This window comes from Lepidothrix coronata, unplaced genomic scaffold (genome assembly GCF_001604755.1).
Source record: "Lepidothrix coronata isolate B3197 unplaced genomic scaffold, Lepidothrix_coronata-1.0 Scaffold48, whole genome shotgun sequence".
Classification (NCBI taxonomy): domain Eukaryota; kingdom Metazoa; phylum Chordata; class Aves; order Passeriformes; family Pipridae; genus Lepidothrix; species Lepidothrix coronata.
This window is the reverse complement of record NW_016690228.1, coordinates 286059-309930: the sequence shown is the minus strand read 5'-3', so window position 1 is coordinate 309930 and position 23872 is coordinate 286059. Positions and strand designations below refer to the sequence as shown.

The window sequence follows — 23872 nt, the reverse complement described above, 5'->3', positions numbered from 1 at the left end:
GGTCATATGTTTGCAGTGTTTCCTCAGCTCTTCCTGCCACCGGTTAAATAAAAGATCTGTCCTTCTCCTCACCTCCTTTTCCATCATATCCAGGAGCCAGGACTTATTTAGATGCTTCCTCAGAAAGACAACATATAGTAGCACTTTGGCACCTTAAACAGCTCAAAATATATAATTCAAAAGTAATTGTTAGCAAAACACTATTTAGCTAGTAGCAACTTGCAAACATTGTAAAGTTTAAATTAATAGCAACAACAATGGGAAATGAAATTGTTTATTATTCTTGAGAGCAAATTCTGTACACTTTTTATGCCTTGAAACTACTTTCTAATCTTATTATTTAAAAAATAATGACCCAATCTTATTATTTTTCTTTTTTTTTCCCAACCTATCAAGCCTTAAGTATGTTGGTTTCAAAATGATTTGAGCAAAAACTCATTAGAATTATATGCTCCATCTGTTTTTCTCATTGGAAGCTTTATAAAACACTCTTTCAAATAAATCAAAGATAACTGTGTTAAATACTCAAGTAATGTGCTTGTTTTGTTCTGTTTTGTTTTTTGTTCACTCTTTGCAGTTAAAAAGCGCCAAGGAATTAGCAGAAATCAATGGGCATGATGAATCTCAAGCAAATGTAGGTACAACTGTCTATGTACAGATTCAGATATATGCATGTGTATGTTCTGAAATTTACTATTTGTGTCTTAAGGCTGATAGAATGGCTGAATGATTTGCACATCAGGTTTGAAGTGCCTGTTTTTTCCTTGAAGCCACAGGTTCAAATCCCAGCAAACTTCATTTCGAGGTAGATAAATTGGGTTCCGTGCAATTTACTTTGTAGGATTTATTTGGATGAGACTTTAACAACCAATGTCCTACTCGCTCTATGTGGGTGTTAAAGATACCATGGAAACGACTGCAAAAGAAATGCTTTTCCTTAGCGTCCTGTCCAGGATTACTCAAGCTACAAAGTTATACCATTTGTTTCTGTAGCTGCCACCTTGAGCTGGGCAAGTCTGGCCATATTTCAGTTCTGAGTGAAGTGATTTATGCAGGTGTATAATTTGGAAACAGTTAATTTGCACGAGAGGACTAAATTAATTCATTGAATCGTTATTTTGTGCAACAACATGAAAGGACTGTTAAGGTCATGTTTTTAAAACCTGCTGCCAAAAAAAAAGAGCTTCTGTTATTCCCTTAATGATTGCAGTCAAAATAGCAATTTCCATAAGGGGAGAGAGAAAAAAAGGGTAAGTTTTGTGCTATGTTTGTCATCCAAACCATGCAGTCTTGTGCTTTGTCATAAATATATGAAAATTAAAACTGATTATATAAAATATTTTCCTCCTAGACAAGAGAACTAGCAACAGTTTGAACACTAATATATTTTAACATCTATTTTAGTCCATGCGTTGTCTAATGGCTCAGCCCGGAAAACAGATATATTTTAAACCTGAACTGAAGGCTCAAATTTTGTGAACTGCTCAGTGATAAGGAAATGTTGTCCTCCTTTTTTTAATCCTTTCCTGAAACTCATTCATTGTGGTCCATTTCTGTCGTGAAGTCAATAGAGCCTCATAGCTCTCAGCGTTTGAGCAGGAGACATTCGATATTGTCTGATAGCTCCAACAAATCTGCAACTGCAGTCTGTCTGCACAGCGTCCCATTGCCCCTTTGAAAGATTCTGTTGGCAAACCAAAAATACATTAATCCAAGGATGATCTTGAAATACTCATATATGCTGCCTAAAAACTGGTATTGTGCAATAGTTGATTGCAGGTTTCCTAAAGGATTATATAAATGTATGGCTTAGAAACTCTCTAAGGGAACTTGCTTCCTTTAGAACTTTACAACCAAAACTGTGGATGAAACAATGTTCTGCAATATTGAAATGTTTTAAAGGAAAATTACCTGAATGCTTCGACTTTTATCATTCTAGCTCGTATGTAACTGGATAAAGAGGAGAGCTTGAAAGTTTTATTTTTATATAATATAGGGGTTGAAGTAGGCTTAAAAGGAAACATTTTGATTGTGTAAGGAGAGTGCTTCAGTACATCTTTCCCAGATATATAAAAAAAAATATTTCAGAATCTTTGGTTAACGGTAAATTTTTCAAAATGTAGTATTTTGATCCCGTTTCTAATTGTAGGAGTTCTTCAAATGCCTGAATTTTCCATAGGATAGAAACTCTGCCCCTCTTTCCCATGAGCTCTTCCCATGCTGATCTCATAGCAATATATGACTCTTAAGGAAAAAGTCAATAGCTAAATTAATGGCAAAGAAGGAGTCCAGACAGTTACAATTATTGAGTCATAGTCACAGCTCTGTATTCAATAATAATGCCACCATGAAATCAGAGAAAGCCTAGCAGTACAAATGGAAATAGAGAAATAGAGAGAAAGAACTGATGTTAAAGCATTTGCTACAACAATGAACTTTGTAAAGTGAAAGCTGAGATACCTTTTAAACAATTGTCGTTTATATCAATTATGTAGCGCTTAGGTGTTGTGCCTTGCAGGTTGTCTCACCACCTATATTCTCAGCAGACACCGTGGTTCTTGCCCCTGGCCACTGTGCAGATCGGGGATGATCAAAGAGTGGCTCCTACGTGGTTGTTAGTGAACTGTGATGCATATAATGGGATTAGGACATATTAGTTACAGTTGATGGGTTGAATTCAGCAAATGAAATACCTTTACAGGCCGAGCAATAGTGGGAGGTGTTGGTAAGGAAAAATGGTAATGTATGTCTGTATACTGAACACACAATCTAATCTTCACACTATGGCATATTTAGATTACTTTGAAGAAAATTAGACTCCTAGAAAGGAGGAGAGAAACTTCAGGCACACTGCATAAGTATCAAGAAAGCCCATATTGTAATCTTAAAAAGATTACTTTCTGCAGTCCTCAGGATTTCTCCTGATGGCACTAGCCTGCATCATATTTTACATTAGAAAATGTTGTTACTGGAAATATTTTTCTTAGCAAAAAGCGGAAAATCTATACTCAGACCTATCCTGTTGTGTCTTTTACACGTCCATTGTGTGAAACCATCCTGAAAGGGAAACAAGGATCTAGACAACTTTGGAAAAAGGCAAAAATCCCTCCTGAAGGAATTTATAGGTTCCAACCTATAAACTGACCTTCATTTTTTTCCTCATTTTTTTTTTTCAGGAGAATTAACTAGGTTGACTAAGAGGCTGGAGCAATTGCAATGTCATATTCCCTGCATGGCTGTTCACAGTCAAATCTGCAGGGGTGGGGGGCATCAGAATTTCAGTGTGTTGCCAGTACATCTGTTATTTCCAGAAAGCAAAACCATCTTACAAGGCTCTGTACAGAGTCATAAGGGTGTTTCATGAGTGACTTGCCAGGTACATGCAGTAATATTTGTTATGGCTGTTGACATTTCCCAGCTATACTCTGTGTCAGGAAAGGCCAAATATTGGGCTTAAGCAGTACATAGAGCCCGAGACACTGGCCTGGTGTTAACAGAGACTTCAACATCCAGGACTGCCAGAGGTGCTGTCACTGAGTGCTTATTTCCTTCAGCTCTGTGCTTAGAAAGAGATTGCTTCTTGCTTCTGATCTGCCACCTTTTTAATTTCTTCTTCATTGCTGCATATAATGATATTTCATTCACATCTCTGTCTTAACTGAAGAGAAAATAATGACCGATGGACAATCATAATTTCAGATTTAATCCTTTTCCAGGATGTTCCCAGACTGTTGGCACCTGAATAGTCCCAACATGAAAAAAAAAATCTTGCTTGGGTGGTGTGCTCCAGTAGAGACCATTTTCCAAATTGAAAATGCTGATCCCGTGTTTTGTGACTTACTCTACAAAGACAATTTATTCTTCCACCATTTCTACAAGTTCAGTGGCTTTCTGTGTTTTGATCAAAGTTCTCCTTATGCTCACTGCTGAGTTCGGTATAGATAGGGCACTGCATGCAAATACAGTTATGTAGCCTCAGTGAATATATCCCTGTTTTTTGGGTGGGAGGGTTAACAGCCATAGTATCGCTCTATTGCTAATGGAGAAAGGGAGATTTTTTTTTCATATAAGTCTCCTTGTAGAAGTACTCAGTAATCTTCTAGGAGTTTGTTGCTCTTCCTTGACAGCTATCTGCCTTCCTTAGATAGCTGCTGTGAATAACTCCTACCTTTTGCAAAAGTGCTGTAAAATGGTAATCAAGAGTAATCAAGTGCTCCAAGTTCAGACCAAAGCAAGATGGATCATGGTCACAGAAGCATTTTAAATGCCCAGATTGCAGTTGCATGGTAAAGTCCTGATGCTGTTGTAAGTCACTAATCAAATTCCCCTCAGGTTAAAAAGCCAGGATTTTGCCAGAAGACTTTTAGGGTTACTTCATTATCACCAACACACAATAAAATGAATATATCTCAGAGGGTGAAATTGATTTCTCCACAAGTTTTTTACCAGCTTTTTGTTCTGTTTGAGTTTCACTGTTTGAACAAAGCTCTGACTTTGACCTCATTTGTCTATCTGCGTTCTGTTAGCATTTTCCACAGCTTAGACACAATAATCTATGGGTTCTTCTCCAGATGTGAAATCAATAACATCTCTGCAGGAGTTGCCAGAAGTTGGGGTTGGTTTCTCTGCCCTGAGAAGCTTCAAAGCTGCATTTCTAGAGAGGTGCATCGTCTTATGTGCACCCTCTAGCCTGTTTTTTTTGTAACTGCTCCCCTTTGCAAGTGGATTGTCTAAAGAGAACAAGACGGAATAATGGTGCAGTGCAGGGATGAGGATAGCTCCTTGAGAGAGAGATGTGGGGTGTGTTATCCCCACATCATGGGTGTGTTATGTCATTAGAAGAAGGTGCAAGGACCCTGTACCCTGACTGGAGTGGAGTATAAAGCCCTCAGGGATTAGAGAGACCCATTTACTGTCTGTATTCAGATTCCTCTGTCCTGGTGGAGTCAGGACCAGGGGGTGAGGAGTGGCTGTACCTCTTTCTACTCCCTGCCTTTTGCATTCCAGGCATTTATTTGTAGCCCTTCCATCGCTCATTTCTTCTCATTTCCTTCAATTAAGGCACATGGAATATGATAGATTCAAGCAGCTGTGACCATTCACAGATCAGCAGCTTTCCTACTTAGTGCAGCAGGCATGAGGAATGACCACCTCCTGAATTCAGTACCACAAGGCCTGAAAAGTAACAGGAGTTTAACGGGCTGTTTAGGATGTTATCAAAGACTCTGCTCAGCCTTCCGAAATTCTTATGCACTGGTAGATCAAGTCTCCTTGAGTTCCTGCCCTTGCCACCCCAGCTCTGGTCCAGCAGGTTAGAAGACAGAAAGAGTTTCATTAGCACGGTGCAGATGTCTCTGCTGGCTAAGTCACACTCTCTGAGGTTTCAGCCATTACTGAACCCTAAAGGGAGCAAACAGGGAGTAGACCAAGGTACATTCTGACACAGAATGTGCTACCTGAAGCAGATCCAGGCAGCAGCAATAACCCTTTTGTTAATGTGCAGCAAGAAATCGTACCACTTCCCTTGTCCCTAATTAAGAGTGTCAGAGTAGCTTGGCTTTTGATTGCAGTGAATTCCCATCATCTGAGGGAGGAGAAAGAGAACTCTGAGATACAATGATAAAACCTATTCAGCCACCCACTCAGCAAATCACAAAAGTTTTTTGACTTTACATTTAATATGAGCTCCATAGGGACACCGTTCTTCAATGCCCAGAGCTACCTGACATTTTAATAATATCTGATCATTTTGTGCAGCCTTTCATCCCCAAGCATTTTCTCCAAGTATTTATACTGCACACGTTTACAGGAGTCATCCTGTCATTTCTGGTGAGGAATAACATTCAGCCTTATACGTATGCAGCTGTGTGCTTAACCCACACAGTGTACAAGGCAGATTGGCTTGTCAGAGCACTCAGGCTCCCCCGCAACCACCTGAAGGATGATGGGCCACCTCTGATTCAGCCACAAGCCTGCTGCTGCAGTCCTGGGGGTTGTACACCACATATACATTCCTTCCAACCTGCTTTCACAGAAAAAAGTGATAGAAGTGAGAAGGGAACTTCAGTATCCCCAGGAGCCACTCTTCATAGAATCATAAAATCATGGAATGATTTGCAGTGGAAAGGGACACCTTTCACTAGACCAGGTTGCTCAAAGCCTCATCCAGCCTGCCCTTGAATACGTCCAGGGATAAGGCATACTGTTTCTCTAGGCAGCCTGTGCCAGTGTCTCACCACCCTCACAGTAAAGAATTTCTTCCTTGCATCTGATCTAAACCTGTCCTATTTCAGTTTAAAGCCATTCCCCTCATCATACTCCAACATGCCCATGTGAAAAGTCTCTCTCTAGCTCTCTTGTAGCCCCTGTAGTACTAGAAGATGCTCTAAGGTCTTCCCAGAGAGCTTTCTATTCATCAGGCTGAACAACCCCAACTGTCTCGGCCTGGCTTTACAGGAGAGGTGCTCCAGCCCTCTGATCATCTTCATAGCCCTCCTCTGGACTTGCTCCAACAGGTCCATGTCCTTCCTATGTTTGGGTCCCCAGAACAGGGCACAGCACTCCCTCCCTCAACCTGTTGGCCATGCTGCTTTTGATGCAGCCCAGGATACATTTGGCTTTCTGGCCTGGGAGCACACACTGCTGGGTCCTGTCGAGCTTCTCGTCAAACAACATCCCCAAGTCCCTCTCAGGAACATGCCCTCAGAAAGAGTTCATCATCAAGATCCACTCCAAAGGAATGAGAACTCCAAAGTGTTTGTTTTAAGTCATTTTTGCATGTTCAGATGTGGAGATTTCTGTGAATATTAGGGTTGCTCAGGGTTTTCAGATACCTGAAGTTAATATCTTTCAAATACAAATCCATGATGAAAACCATTAACTCTCATAAAAACAGTCAAGGTTGGTTTCCCCTGCCTGCTACTTCTTTTTATTTCGACAAAGACATTTTCAAAACTTCTACAAGTCCCAGAAGGGAAACAAACCATCTTTTTTTTTTCTCTCTTCAACTTTTCTTTTAGAAGTGCATCAGTCTAGAGATTGCTGGAGCAATATTTGTGCTAAAGGCCATTTGAAAGAGTTTTCACAAATTCTCTGTCTCAAGTAAACATGAAATATCCCCCCTACAATGACTTCAGCAGAGCTGGTGGGCAGGCAATGCTTTCATTCAGCCAGCCATTTGTCTGCTGCAATTCCCTAACACAAAGTGTGCAAAATGACAATAACTCCTTCCTTGCAAAGCAACCAGCTTCACATCACATAAACATCTGTGTTAAGTCATCAGGAACCTACATATAAATCCAGCTTTAGAAAACAAAGCAGCCTGATCATACTTTTGAAAATAAGCATGAAGTAACTTTCATATTAGTCATCCGTATTTTGCATATGTACATTCCCATAAAATAAATGTACTCATATACAATGAGAAACATAAAAAGAGATATTTTCAATGAGAAAAGCATTTTCAGATTATTGCTAGTTGCCTAAACTCAGCAGGTGAAAGTTATAATAGTAAAAGCTTTGTAATGAAAAAGTTAAAAGCATCTCTGCAAATGGATCAGGAAAATAGGATGTCAAGAGCACCATAATACAATTAATCTTCAGTCCCAAAAATGCTTCTATTATGTAGGCTAAATCAGACAAACAAGTCTTAGATCCATCCATTTGAAGTTTTTCATTCACAAGGTCTTACATTCACTGTTCTAATTTTTCTGTGTTGTTGATCCCATAATTTTAATGCCAGATAATTTTTCAAGTTGTCAACTGTTTATTTGTTGATAGCAGTGCACTCTTAAAATGACAATAATGGTAAATTTTAGATTACTGTATTTTAAAAGTAAATTTCTATGTCAGTGTACTTTAAAAGTAATTACAATGTGCTGTTGCTGACAAAACCAGCACTAGGTTCTTGCATAGCACAAAATAAGTTACCGAGCTTAGGCTTGATCTGAACAAAAAGATAACACCTAGTGTCTATCATTTCTAATGATAGACCAGTTATATTAAGGAGCAGTGCAGCATATGGCAAATATGTCCTTCTGCATCACTAGATAGATAGTAGAAGGAGAAGGATCTTGTGAGACCCTGGAAAAAAGTCTTAAAAAAAAAAGGGTTTTTTTTCCTGAACTGTTGGCCTGGTGCTAACTCTAACAGTAGCGCTAATTGCTTATGAGAGCTTTGGTTATGGGCTGATGGTTGGATGGCTCATTCCTTGCCTTATTCTTTTCCTATGTGATGCAACACTGTAATTTGTTACTGTAAACTGAGTTATCCCAGTACACATAGAAAAGGCCAAGAAACCTCTGTGCATATAGACAGTGTGTCACAAGGCCATCTACCTTAATTCTACGCACTTTACTAAAATCAGTTTTTAGGCTATGGGGAGTCAGGACCAGTAAAATATAATCTTTCTAGGAAGTAGTTAATTCACTAGCACAAGATAATTCATTTGCAGTAACAAAAGAATTATATTAATCAAAGATTATGAGCAATTTCGTAGTCATTAGAGTATTTTTAAAGGAGTCAGAAACAGTCACTGTGACAGGACATGCTGAAAGAAGAGTTGTGTAACACATGCAATGTTCATGGAGAATTTTAAATTACTTTCAGAGTTCAAACACTCAACCACGTTTTCACACATCACAGCACAGCACAGTACCCTAAGTAGTCTGTGAAGGGGAACAAGCTCCGTTAAATAAAGAATTAGAGATATTTGACCCAAATCAAGTATTGCTGCTTTTGGCAGATGCTGAATCCTGCAGCCTGACAAGGTGGTCAGACCTCCATGTGATCAATCTGCAACTACACTGAGCATGCATTCCCCACAGGCATGTGCACAAACACACATATACAACACATGGATCTCGTGCATACACATACACATAGCCACACAGAGCAACACAAACTCAGCATTCATAAACATAAACAGTACTGAAGTACACAGTCTAATTTTGCTCCCATTTCTGGCTGATAAGCATGAAGGTCCATTAGCGGGAAATACATGTGCAGACTTACACATATATACAATGTGAATCACTCTAGAAACTGGATTTTGACCTTCAGGCTGTCCCATAAATGGCTCCTGCCTCACACATACACACACAAGCTGGTTATTTAGTCATTCCCCAGACCCTGTGGTGTCCCTAGTTGGTGGCTTGGACCCCCTGGTCTCTCTAACTGCAGTGTCCTAGACACATGGCTCTCTGATTACTGATCCCACTCCAGCTGCTGTGCTCAGACCCCCTCACAGAGCCCATGCACACGTAATAGAGAGTCCCTTACCCAGGAAAAGAGAAACTGAATTTAATCAGTGTAATACACTGATCAGGGCCTAGAATGGCCAGCCAACTGGCTAGCAACCTGTTTACACGCAACCAGTCCCTTTTATCCGCTCCCAAACCACCATTTCCTGCCTTCCCTTTTCCTGCCTTTTCTTTCCCTGCTAAGGGCACTCAACTGAATTTTGTACAATCCTACAATGCTCATCTCCTACATTCCCTAAAAAGTCCCATATTCCTATTGGCAGTGCTCCCGTCAGACTGTAAAATGTTTTAGAGAGGTGGACTGGTGTTGATAGGTGTCATGTTCGATTCCCAGGGCTGATGCTTTCCTGTGGCAGCCCTGGGAGGACCTAGGTAAGGAGATTCTGCTTTCTCTGATTAGGTTATCAGACTTTCCCCATCTGTAATGGTGCTTCTGTCCGCCTTTGTGCTTGTGAAGGTACGACGTTAATCACAAGTATCATGAGGATGGAGGAAGTGAAAGTGGTTGGAAAATCCTTTCTGCAGGGGATGGAGCCACACATCTGTTGATAACAGTGTAGGACTGGCATTTTTCATAGAAACTGCTGAGGCAGTTTTTTTGCACATCCATGTGCTCTGACACTGCAACTGATCCTGCTTTGAGCAGGAGGTTGGACTAGAGAGCTCCCAAGGTAATCTGCATGATTTTGTGATTCTGTGATCATCTGAGTCACAATCACTATCTGTGAATGTACTCATACATTGCAATTGTAGCAATTTGATTTAAGTTAAATTTAAATAAGCTCTTCCACTGTAGTTTGGCTCAACTTGGACTGAATCATTTTGAATCCACTGTGGATAAGAACACAGACAAGGACAGTAGCCCATTTTAAACTGACAACCATGTTAAGCTGTCAGAAGTTGTCCTGTATCTCAAACTTGTATGTCCCCATAAATTTAAGATACCTGACTTGATGTGCATTGAAACTATTGCAAGACTTCCATTCACTTGATTGGAAATTGAATTAGGCTTCATTCAGATTAAAACAGCAAGATTAAATTTTCAGATATGGGTCTTCAGTACGTATCTGGAAAGACCAGGAAAGCAAACCCAACTATACCAGATTTTAGGAGGTCCACAGATAAATGAAAATAAATTAAATAAATACAGTCTTCGTGTCACAGCCCAGTTTCTACCCAAGCTTGCAGTCAAACCTGTCTGGTCCTCAATATGCAGTTTGGGGAAACACACCTGAAGTATGCCTTTCAAGACCTTAAGGACTGCAGATTTGGTGTCACATGTGCATGGCTCTTTCTTCTATGAAAATCATTAAATTACCTTTTATTTCCAAGCTTACAGCATGTCTCTGGCCTGCTCTTTTTTGCTTATGTTTCAGATAGATAGCTTTTTTCTCCTCCTACTCGTTTTCTCTCATAAATCCCCTGACTGATGAGAAAGCGTGGTATATCCCTTACATCTAACAACATTCTATAGTGGCTCTGTCATATGCCTGCTGTGACAAACATCTTATTCTGCTACTGTTTTAATGGCTCAGACAATTGGCTTTGTACATATAGTAAAAATGCCAGCATATCCTGCAAACTCTTCCAGAGGCTTATGGTCTTTCAGAAGACAAAATATTATTTTTACTCCCTCACCCTCTGCAGAATCCCATATACTACAACAAAGAGAATGAGGTCTTCAAAGACAGTATGCAAGCAGTCACCATTCCCTCTAGATTTAAAGGTAATTATCAAATATTTGGATTACCCAGAGAGTGAATATTTCATCTCTTTGGCTATTTGCCATTGCATCCTGGTCTTCAATGTCACATTCATTAAATCCCATATTCTGCCTTTCAAGCAGAGTCCTGAACAACAGGTGATGTGGAACTGTACTCTGGAAGGAAGAGTTTCCAGGTAGGGCAGCTATTGTGCAAGCCCTGTTTGGCTCTTACTCAGTGTTTATGGGCAACAGCAAGTCCTCACTCCCTGCATTTTTAAGGATGCTGGATAGCATATGTTTTCAGGATCACAGAACATTTTAGGGTAAAGAGAAACTTTTCTGCTAAAGAGAAAAACTCCAGGTCAGAGTAAATATTTTGTATTCTGTCTGCCTTTTTTGCACTGGTGCAAGACTGACCTGAAGAGGATTAATGACATCTAGATTGAGATCTTTATTTAATATCTTACTTTCACATAGGGGAAAAAAGAAACTAATGAAGTAGTGAAAGACCCAAGTCATCCAGCCTAAATATCTGGGGCCTTCTGATCTGCTAGAGCCCTGGAATGCAGAGGTAGCCTTTTGTTCTTACAGGATCTGTGACTATCTTCTGTAAGAAGTCACCACATCTCTTCTACTCTTCAGGGTTTCAGTGTCTCTCTCTAAAAAGTGCGTTTTTCTGAGGAGTCACTCTCTTATTTGCCGAGTCTCCAGTGCAGGACCCAGCTGCTCTGTGGTGGGCCATGTTGGGCAGTGAGACCAGGCACCTTATGGAGCAATCCACTTGCTCATGCCTCTGCATTTTCTTCTAAAAGAAGCCAGGATACATGAGTGAATGATGCAAAACAAACTTCTCTCCCACCTCACAACCAGGCATTATATATCCATGTGCGAAACTGCCACATATGACTCTCCGCAGCTATCAGCTCCATATCAGTGGTGATGTCAGAAATCTGCTTGTGGAAATGAATAGTCCATGTGATAAAATTGTTATGTGCTGTCCTCCGTTTTATTCAGCAAGTTCTCCTGAAAGTTTTCCAGCAAGACTCTCTGTCTCTCCCTCCCTGGTTCAAAAGCAGGGACCCCTGAATAAAATGTTGGTCCCAAGGAATGTTTGCAGAATCATAGAGTTTGTTAATCCTATGAGTGAAATTCATGTCATTTCATCATCTGCTGATAGATGAAAGTGTAATTTGCAAGAAAAAGCTCTAAGCTGGACAGAGTAAGAGCATCACACAAAATAGTTTCATTCACACCGAGCAGCTCAAGCTGTCATCATCAAATTTTGACATAATTTGTGAATAATAAATAGAGCCAGTTTCCTAATGATTCCAGGTGTGATTTAACGTGAATTAAGCCTTCCACATAAATGCTTTGACTTCTTGCAAGGTCAGTTCATTTCTAATCAGTACTGGATTGCACATACTCAGCTATGTTCTTGTCCTTTAATGCATTAACTGACAGATGATAGCAAAATATTCCTTTTTAATGAAACCTGCTGAAGAAGACTGCTTAGGGCCTCAGAAAATATAATTTTCCAAATAAAGAATGGTCTGCGGGAAAGAAAGGGAATACTGTAATGTAATTTTTCTCAGGCATCTGATGATCAGTTGCTTTTTCCCATGTCAGAGACGTGAGTTAACTTTTTTTCCAATTACATATAGCCTCATTCACCTTTGTACTCTTAAAATTCTTGTTTCTCTAGGTTGACGTAAGTAGTGCCTCTAAAAAAGTGCAAATAAACTGCATGAAGATTTGCTGTAGAGGCTTCATAGGTACCAGATTTGTATCTGCAGTGTGTAGTCAGATTCCTAATGTTTTCACTTACACTATAATTAGCTTAGTTTCTGGGTGAATTTCACACTAATTTTTTAGACACAACTATTCCATTTCTCTGAAATCACTGTTAATTCATAACAGCGTTGCTACTGAATCCTTTATGTGACTATGCACATTGTGGATTTTCTCATGGCCAGTGCAGACTTCCTTTGGCAGCTGAATACATCAGAGTGGTCTAATTTATCATCTTCTGTGAGACAGATAGTTTTGGATGGCAGAAATGTCTCCTTTTCAAACCTCCAAGAGCCCACAACCTTCTTCTAAAGCCAGTGGTTTGCTGAGTATCTATCTTTGCCACTAGTTTCCTCAGGTTCCCCCATAAACAATTTTTTACTCTTTTATCCTCTATACAAACATACAGCTAAGGAAGACTTGATGTGACTTCCTTTAGCATCCATTTACACTGTCCTATAAATCATGCAAAATGTTCTGCATGGGCTCAAATCTAGGCATTAAATGAGAATCCATCTGTTTGTTGCTCCCAATGGGATTATAGTTTCTTTCTCTGCATCACTGCTTGACAGAACTTTGAATCCCACCTGAAACTACTAGTGTGCTGGGTTTGGGGCCTCTTATATCAAATGCACATCTCTGCTCTCCTTCTCCTCTGAGGAATTGTTATTTTTAGACTGCTTTTCTATCTCTGATGGAGTCAAAGTTACATCTTAACCTATACAAGCTCTGGTGGCATATGCTGCTCTGCTCTTCTGCTGCAGCATCATGAAATCTGTCATCCAGCTCTGTTCTGATCTGTAACCCCCTTGTCATTACTGCCCTGTTGGAGAAATTCATGTAAACACTTCTCTTATTTCTGTTCCCTGTCTGGGTTTTCTTTCACTGTTCTTTGATGTCATGGCCAGCAGTAGATCAGTATTTGCATTAGCCTTTGGCTCTCTCAGGAGGGGATCAACAGTACTGGACAATTTAGGGCATACTACTACTGCTGCTGCTATGATGTGCCCCGTGACTTACTGCTGGAGTGTTAATGTCAAGGTGATGTAACTGCCAGAGTACTGAGAAACACCATTATTTTAAGGGGGGATCACTGCCAACTCTTGAACTGCAGACTCCCTAAACTAAAATACACAACTAGAAAGTTATTTCATTTCTACTAACTGAAGAGGCTGACTAGCTTACAGGTACACAACTCCGCATAGATCTCTGGTCAGGAGACATGCAATAAATCCCAGACGACTCAATGGATCTCACTCTTCCTTCAATGTGGGCTAAGGTCTGTCAGAGCCCCTTGTTGCTGGGGGCTGAGGATACACATATGCATGTACGTCACTCATATGCACATAAGGTTTCTTAGCTGACACATGGAAATTTGTTCCTCTTCACAACACAAGGGAACATTTGAACCCATGATGCATCTGAGCCATCAGGCACTGCCTATCCTGGCAGCTGCTCCTTGGAGCCAGCCTATAAAGACTACAGACTACATCACTTTGGGGTTTTTTTCTGTATGTGTTGTGTTGTTTGTTGGTTGGGGGTTTTTTTCATTTTTTCAGTTGAAAATGAGGAAGTTCCTGATTCTTTTTAACAGTCTCACAGATTGTGAATCCTTTAGTCATCTGTAAAGAGGCATATTTGACGTATTTTGGACTTTTTGCTTATTTTAGCATGTATTATTCACACCTTCAGAAGTGCCTTAGAGCAACCCAAGCCCAGTGTCCCTCTTTTATTGCCAAAAATGCTTGCCAAGAATTTTGGAGCAAGACACCACCCTGAGGGCACGTTCTAAATGGGCCACATCATTACACAGAATAATACAAATCTGCTTGCATTTAAGGCTGCCCACTCCCGTGCAACCTCCAGCTCCTTACCTTGACTCCCTCAAACAGAACAAGAGCACCATTCCTTCACAGTCTCACCTCATACCATCACTCAACCCCATATTCTCTGCCTCTGATGTTTTTCATGGAACTGCTGAGCATTTCACAGAGCAGATGCAGCAGTGTGAGTCATTGCCTCACCGAGGAACAAGTTATTGCATAGCAGTTGCTCCACGGAAACAGCCCCTGTATGTGCTTGCATATTGTGCAATACACTTCACTTATGTACCTTGGAAATGGAGATAATTTGTTTACTTCACATATAACCAGGATAAGAGTAGTCTGTGTCACACAACTGCCTGGGTACTTCTGATGGAGCATCTGACATGTGATCACTTGGCTGAGATTTGGATGGTTCAGGCCACCCGGTTGCAGAAAAAGAGCTCAGAGCAGGAGCCTTGATTTGATTGCCCTTAAGGTTGGTGCTCTTAACAAGGTAGCTTTATGCAAACCACCTGTTAGGAATGGTCTTCTTGAAATGTACTGACCCCCAAAACGTGCCTGAGAATTGTCTGGGATGGCATTGATGACATGCTAGGCACAGGTCAAAGAGTGTAACAGGCTAGATGATTGTAGTCTACTAGACATTGTTGTAGTAGGTTGTAGTCTAGAAACATTGCCAGTGACTGCTGGATTTACTCTTATGGCTGTAGCTGAATGTTTCCATCCATGTTCCCTAGAGGCAGTCTTGGTTTACAGCTTTAATAGTTGGAAAATGTGAATTTTCTGACCATCCCCACAATTTATGGCACAATTTCTCAAGCTGTTATAATGAAGAAGCACTAGCAACGAAGTTATTACTTACTCCACAAGCAAAATTTCTCTTCTTGGCAGCTCTTTGTATAAAGGTAGCTCAAAATGTGTCTTAATATTCTGCAAACAAATCGATTATTTATAATTGTCTCATCTTTAGATGCGAATTAAAGTAATGATTTTTTTATAGAGTTGAAAGGAAGCATACACGTTTAATTGAAGTAAATGAAATCTACATGACCACCTGTTTGTTTTTTTAAACTTTACAGGAAATCAATGTATTGACAGTAGCATTGGTCAACCAAGACAGAGAAAAAAACTCAGAGAAACGAAGCCCGGGTCTAAAATCAGAGAAAGAGGCACTATTAATAGGTAAGATAACCCCGAAGAAGATTTGTGAGAACAAAATGCCTTTTAACACATTCCTGTTTTGCATGTGTTTAGCCACAACTTTGTGCTAAAAAAAAGTAAAAAAAAAAATAATTTTTTTTTCATCTGTATTCAAAATGGCTTTTAGTAAGAGAAATCCTAAAATACAAGTGCACTTTGCCTTTCTGAACAATTCTGCAGAGTTTAACGAAAGGATTTCAGGTATGAAGAAACTTGCAGGGTCTGTATTTAGACTTGCAGCATAAATCAGTGAAGACTGCATTTTCATCAAGATTTAGCAGCCTAGAATTATATAGCTTCTTATATGATTATTAGACCAAGTAGTGAAGGAGAAGGGCATGGAAATAATATTAGCAAACTACCAAGCAAAAATATGTATACTGCATGTATTAAGCAAGCCAGATTTATGCTTTTGACATTAGGTGAGGCAATTAGCAATATGAATATTTATAAAGAATACCACAAGGATTGTCATATCCTTTACCTAGAATAAAATCTTTAAAATAAACGCTTAAAGAGGGCCTAAAGCTAAAGCTTATAGGCAATGGGCCAGCTAACTGATATCAGGCATTTAGCAACACAGAACTGGCTGTACCCATGCTACCCTTGGAGGGAACATGCCCCATTTATACCTATGCATATTCTGCATTTGTTTTCAGTGGGGCAGGTTTTCGTGGAGCCTGAAGGCTCACTGTTCAAAGTGTACCCTGTGGCATGGCAACAGAAATGTTGACCTCAGAGAACGGGTTTAATTTCTTTGGTTTGGTCTTTTCACAAAATCAGCAGTATCCTGGTAGGTGATAGTTCCAAAACTACCTTAATTTGTTTAAATGCAGCTCATTTGCATAACCTAAGCATCAGGAAAGTTGCTGGTTTATTGCTGAGGCACAGATTCACTTTAGACCGAGAAGGTCATTTGAAAGTGAAGAATGTATTTAAATGTTTAAAGGGTTTAGTACACAAACTCTCTGTGACTGGTGAGATGCAGAACAGTGGGTTGCACAGAAATGTATGAATTGTTTGAATTCTGCTTGTTATAATAAAATCTGGAACTTTTAATTGCAGCAGACAGTACTTGATCTGTTCAAAGATTATTCTGTGAGAACGACAGCAAGGATGGGATTTTAAGAACAGAATAACAACCTTTTTTTTATGAGTCACTCATTATTTGACTGAAAGAAGTGGTGGCAGTGTCCCAGTTGTTCAGTAACACACTCAGATAAACAAAATAATCTCTGTTCTGGTCATAATACCCCCACCAACTGGTTCATTGTTACAGTTCAAAGGTCCTCAAGATGGATTTCAGGTTATCTCCTCATCTGGGGCATGTTCAGGTGTGGTAAGGGAAAAATGGGCCTTGCCTCCATCCGTTCACTAAGTTTGTCTATATTTTACAAAGTACAATATTGTCTTAGAGGAAAAGTGCATAAAAAAAATAAAAATTACTAAAAAGTTATCATGGAACTTTAGTCAATAACTACAAAATATTTACAAATTACTTATTATTTACAATATATGAAAGAGCTATCTTTGAACGTTCTGAATTGAAAAGTCTTGGGAACTGCATAACAAATGCAATGACACTGGTAATATGTGATGGGAGCACAAATTGGATTTCCATTCAGCCTATCCAAGTGTGATGGTCTTGGCTTTTGCTTCTAAAGCTCTTGTGTGGTTGCTTATAGTCATCCACAGCACAAAGAAGGTAACTGCTGCTAGGACTCACCATAATATAAAATTAAATATACACCACTCCCTATGCACGACCAGAAGTCTGTAAATGCTATTCAAAAAATGAGGGAAGTAAAAAGGTGTTCTTTGCAAAGCCAGTTCTCAAATGAGTTAAATATTGCTTATCAGTTTCAACCATGGCCAGTACTTGGGGAAAAATGAAATCCAAAATTATCCTAATTCATTCAGCATGAAGAAAGCAGTATGGCCTGCAGTACACAAGATACAGTGACCCACTTTTGTCATTTGTAAGCATTTTTAATCCTGATGTTTATGATTTAAGTATACGAAACTTCCCCTAGGGTGGTTCAGCTAAGAAACCCATCCAAAGAGAGTTGAAAATATTTGTTCTGATTCTTACAGTTCAACTCTCCCCAAACAGTGAGTAATGCACATGCCATTTTCTATTTTCACTGTTTGTTTAGAACAGGAGAAATTGAATAGTGCCTTTAACAGCAATACTGATGCCCCAAATTTTGTTTTCACTGGTCATCATTATTAATGCTGTCACTTGATTTTTACTGCAGAAAAAATCTCTAGATTTAGATCTTGACTCCTCCTAAGCCACTTTTATTCTCATACCTTTTATAATTATCCTGAAAATAACAATGAAGATAGACAGAACAGGCTCTCTTTTAAGAGAAAGTAAAATATGTCAGAAAGGATTTGTGTTTTCTTCAGCACCAGTTAGGGGTAATACGGATTAAACACTTTTCATTACCAGCATCAGCATAATTACTAGAAAAATCTGAGGGAGTGAGGTTTCTGACACAATTATATGAAACATTTTCACAACAGAGCACCAGTGAAGGAGAAAAAGGCAATAATTTTACCATTCCAATATCCACAATTTTATATTGGTAAATCAAGCATAAAATTGGTAGCTGAAATGCTTCCAGCAAGGCTTTGTTTAGAAATTCCTTTATTCATCAGTATATTATCCTGGTCACTTACTTGCTAACTACTGTCATTCCTGAAGATGAGCTATGGTATTTAGCATGTTACTATGACTGTATTAAAAATGTGCCATTTTGTTATGTTTATTGGGTTGTGAAAGAAAAATAAGAATCATAATTCATACTGAAAAACCTGCAAGAACAGACTATTCAGAATTATTTTGCCTATTTTAATGATACGGTGTCTGAGCTAATTTTAATATTTTGTGTGCATTTGTTTTTAATACAGGTATCATATCCACATTTCTTCACGTCCACCCTTTTGGAGCCAATATAGAATATCTTTGGTCTTATATGCAGCAGTTGGACTCTAGGGTAAAAAAATTTAATGAAAATCTGTTTTGTCTATAGAAATATTGTATTATTCTTTACTGCAGGTTAAACTCTTCATGCATTTCCATTAGAAAGATAATGGGATATGGGGCTTGGGGGTTTGCAGTCTTTATTCATTTGCAAATTACAGTGCACGTGCTTGTGTTGAGGTCTTCGCCTTGCACTGCTTAGCTATTTTTTATGGCAAAGAAGAGCAGAGCTTTAAATGGCAAAGACTAGCAGATGATTTTATGACATGATTCTGAAATATAGCTGAGGAGAAAGAAAGCAAAACAAGAGGTCCATGTAGCCAGGGCCATCAAACTGTGCAGAGTTTTTGGAGATGGCTCCTTATTCTTTGTGAAGTTGTTAGTCGTGGGTCACACTGAACCGAAACTTCTATGAACATATGAGTGGACCATGTAGCATGTCCTTTGTCCACACATGGAAGCAGAGAGGACCTCACAAAGGAATTGGATGATCTTACTGCTAAATTCAGGGTCTTGGCTGTGGCCAAGACAAAAGTGAGGCCAACACACAACAGTGTGCGAAGTGTTTAATACATCAGTTTGTACAGTCCACAGTCAATACATACCTGTAGGATAAGATTCTTTGACTTACTTTTTAATATTTACTGTAGGATGAGATGAAATCAAGGCCCAAAACGGCCTATTCCTCTGCCCTGAATATTAAGCAAGTCAACTGTGAAAGAGCCACTTTTGATCAGGTGAATGCTGCTCTAAGTGCTAAACAGCGGCTCTGCAGGATGCTAGGCTTCAAGAGACACTTAGCAGATGCAGGGGTCACCCTGTGGTCAGCCACAGGTCTGACCCATATCTCCCAGTACTTGTATGATGGTGCTTTCCAAGATCTTCTTCCAGCGCAACTCCTTTGATCGTGGTAATATTTTGTTCCTGAACAGCCCCTCCAGCACATAGCTAAGATCACCTTCCAGCTGCTTTGATGGTTTGCTTTCATAGCCTGCTTCATGCTTCTGGATGATCCTGGATCCTTCCTCTGTTTCTATGAAAAAGAATAGAGCTAGAAGCCCACTGGAAATAAGACAGGTTGCAGTGATGAGTGAGGAAGGATAATGAAGTTTTTAGGCACTGTCTTCAGGTCTTGGCAACTCAGTTTTGCTAGTATTTTACAGTCCACTGCCACCCACAATGAACAGGGAGTAGGGGATGAGGATGGTAGAAAGAGGTGAGAAACTGGTGAATTTCAATTCTTTTTTAAATGTCTGGTTTTATCGAGACCTGATGCACCCAGAGCTTCACACCTACAGCCATTCCTCTTCTGCTTCTCTACTCCCTGCCTCTGCCATGTATACATTTTCCTTCATCTTGTCCCCAGTTCCTGCAGCACTCAGTCTGCCCAATCTCCTCAGTTATCTTTCAAGTCCTTAAAACAGTGTTTGGCTAAGTTTCAACTGCTTTTTCCCCTGGATGACCCCTCCATCTCTGTATCTGTTGAGTGATGAAAGTAATCATCTAAAATATGGACTCCTTAGGCTCCAGCCCTGCTGCTCTTTGCTTCTGCCCACTGAGCTCTTCAACTTTCTCCCCCTGCATGGCTGCAGTCCCTTCTAGTGAATGACTGTGGGCTCAGTCCTTGAATTTCTACTCACGCTAGTAACATGTTGGCTTCTGTGAGGCTGCCAGGATCAAACCTTTAACTTGCAAACAGAGCCTTCATGGAAGGAGCATTGTCTCCCTCTCTGCAGCTACCGCTGGGCCTACTACGGCATAATAAACACAAGCTGCAAAATTTGACCTCACTGGTTTATTTTGTAAGTAACTGCTTGTAGAAAAAAATTACTTTCTAATAGCACAATACAGAGATGCAATCTCAGAGATTAATTTCATTTACTTTCCATGGTTAGACTGTCATTCTTCACCTGAACAGGAATGATAAGGTCAGCATAGCCATGCGAGCTGAGGGCTCAGTATAAAGCTCATATATAATGCCCAAAAGTAACCAGATATCCATTACTGCCATGTAAGTATCTAAAAGATAGATCTGATTATTCTGGGGCTTTAGACTGCCTCCAACACTGATTTTTGGCGCCACCTTTAATAAATCATTTAATCTTTCTGCTGCACTAACCTCTAGAGGAAAATAAGAGGCAGTAGATATTTTCTCACCTCCCTTGGGTGTACTGAGGTATAATCAGCATATTTTATGTTCACATACTGTTTTAAAAAGAAAAGTTTTCACCATGGAAAGTTCCTACTAATATGAATAAACAGAAATATCCCTATTGCCAGAGAAACCTATCAAACCATTAAAATACTTGTGGATATCAGGCAACACCCATACATTTGCTTGCTGTTCTTTTCATGACCACCATTTTAGAAGCAGTAGTAGTAGGATAAAATGGTTCATTTTCTATGACTGTTCCTTTCTTGACTTCCCTACTGATTATGCCAGAAAGGTTGCCTTTCTGAAAATGTTTGCTGTAATGAGAGCATCTTTCCCATTAGGAAGGTGACCAGTCATTAGGGTTCCAAAATGATACAAACATTCTGAACAATGCAGAATTGGGAACTTTACTGCTTAGTTATCTGGGGCTGCTGAACTGAGTAAGACTGGAAGAAGATGGCTCCACGGATAGTCAGCCCTAAGTAACAAAAGGGAGCTGATTAAAGTCTTTTTGAAAGAGAAAAACTGATGGAGCTGGGAGAAGAATTCGAGAGGTCCTAGGCTGAGAGGGAAGAATAAAGTCCCATCTGCTTCCTCCTCCTCACAAGTATACCCATGACTGTAGTTCTTAGATGGACTTCATACAACACTGTGTGACCAAGCCCCAACACGGCAGTTGTCATTGTTTTACAGTGGGATGCCTCTTACAAGAGCAGAATCATTCCTTCAAGGAATTTGCACTTGCTTTGGAATCTGGAAATTCACGTCAGGCTAAGGTTAAAAAAAAAAAAAAATGGTTTACTGTTTTCATCTGGCCTGCATTCGTCCCTGCTCCCCCACCCCCCTCCCCTTATTTCCATTCTTAATGTTTCCTCTTCCCAATCTACAGAGCAGCTTTCTCACTTTACTTTTACTTTTGTTCCTTTCTCAGATCTCTGCAAATGAGATAGAAATGCTTTTGATGAGACTGCCACGCATGTTTAAACAAGAATTCACTGGTGTAGGAGCAACACTGGAAAAGAGGTGGAAGTTTTGTGCCTTTGAAGGAATTAAAACTGTCTGACTGTGACTAGTAATGAAGCTATGCAGAAGAAGAATTCCTAGAGCATGGCAGGGTTATAAAGTATTAAAGTAAGAAATTTGGGTTTGGGCACATAGTAGTATGTTTTCAAAGTTATCCAAGCCTAATTTTAGTTACATTTGTGACGTTCTCTTGTGAGTGGAAATGTAGTTGTGCACCAGTTCCTAAAATAAAATAAAACAAAATTTAAAAAAAAGTTTCAAAATGTGACAGATTGTTTCCTATGAAAACTGGAGAAGATACCACAGTCATAATGATTTCAAAATACTACATGTCCTATATCTAAGAAAAGCTCATTGAGCAAACAGTTAAGGAGAAAGATTGCCCGGTTATGGTCACTAAGCTACAGCGATGTATGTGTAATATGTAGTAGAACTCATTAAGTTTTGGTATAGAAAATTCTTTCTGTTTAGTAAGAAAATTGAGTAATTTTACAGTGAGGAAAAGCATACCAAAAGAAAACTTGAAGATGTGTCTGAAGTTATTGTATTTTGTAAATTAAGTTATATGCTGTACCAGGGATTTTTGCCTTATTGAAAGAGGCCTGAAAATGTGATTGGAGTCCTCAAGAATGCTTTATCAAGAATATTATTTTTCTAATGTAACTATTCTCCATTACAAGTTCTTTTAACATGGATTGCATACCAATTTTCATAAACATGTAAATAGGGAGGAAACCAGTGTTACTGTATTGTATTTGGTATGTAACATTCAGGTTTATGCATCAAAATGAATATTCAGTTGCATTACTGTTACAAATTTTATAGCAGATATATTAATTTTTATCAATAAATATTACTTCTACCATATTGTTTGTGTAAGTGTTTCTTCTGATGTTTTTGAAATGTAGTCAATCCAGCAAGAGTCTCCTGGAACTTATCTTTCTCCTACCTGAACTATTAATTGCAGATAACTTGGTTAAATTACTTATGAATCAAAAAAGCAATATTAGCTAACATTAAAATAATTCAAAATATTGGTAGGGGAAGTACCAACATGGACCTTTGTTTAGCTGAACAGATTTCATTTGTTTTTTTTTCAACAAGCAGACAGATAAAAAATGAACATCTTCAAATATCTCATTTTCCATGTTGTGTTGGGTATTTGCAATGCATCCAATTAGTTACTTGTTCTAACATCTAGCTAAAGCTTCTGGCCTTTGGCCAGCCAGGGAAAGGAACGAAGCACTTTTAGTGGTGTTCCTTAAGTAGGAACATTGATATAAATTATCATGTAAGTTTTGCTGTCAAATACACAGTACTCCAGCACTCCTGTAAGAGCCAGCAAAAGCTAAAGTGTGTGTACCAACCAACCAAGCCAGGAGAGCAAGGAAGGAATTTCTCCTCCCAGAGCCTTGCTTTAAACAAATGCATCAGTACAACATTTAGCATGGTGCTGGATAAGAAACAGCAGCCGCCTCCAAGTCACACGTCTGTGTAGGCAGAGGAGCCAGTCACAAGAGAGCTGGCCCTAGAAGAAGTGGGGCACCAACAGCAGGAAATATGGCAAATTGAAACAGATGCAGGGAGTATCCCAATACATGTCAGAGTGATGTTTCACTGAGGTTCCTCAACAAACAGCAATTAGTGTCAAATGCAATTAGTAATGAAGGAACTCTCCTACATGGCTCTTAGTGATGAGTACTTTAGGGGCTATTTCTCTTATGGCATCTACCTGGAATATAGAAATATTAAATGAAATGCTAATTGTGTACAAAAGGGGAAAAGAAAGAGGCTTAGCAGATCAATTATGGGAGAAAATTATGCTTTCAGGCAGTACACACAAAATTTTTAAAAATAAAGTACATCTCTGTTATGGTTGTACAGAACCTGTGTTAAGTCACTTGGGTGAAACTAGTAATTATATTC

At 39.3% G+C, this 23872-nt stretch overlaps 1 protein-coding gene across 8 annotated transcripts in view; it reads left to right on the top strand.

The window, feature by feature from the left end:
* Window positions 1-22811, top strand: part of ENOX1 (ecto-NOX disulfide-thiol exchanger 1) — a 365499-nt gene extending 342688 nt beyond the window's left edge. For 7 of the 8 annotated variants that reach the window (XM_017815136.1, XM_017815141.1, XM_017815133.1 and 4 more), the window contains 4 exons: window positions 578-634; window positions 15659-15761; window positions 18696-18781; window positions 21855-22811. In XM_017815136.1, coding sequence (XP_017670625.1) covers window positions 578-634; window positions 15659-15761; window positions 18696-18781; window positions 21855-21986 — 378 coding nt within the window. In that variant the 3' untranslated portion in view covers window positions 21987-22811. The remainder of the gene's footprint in view (window positions 1-577; window positions 635-15658; window positions 15762-18695; window positions 18782-21854) is intronic. The other variant, XM_017815140.1, reaches the window with a different exon arrangement.
* Window positions 22812-23872: the final 1061 nt, after the last annotated feature.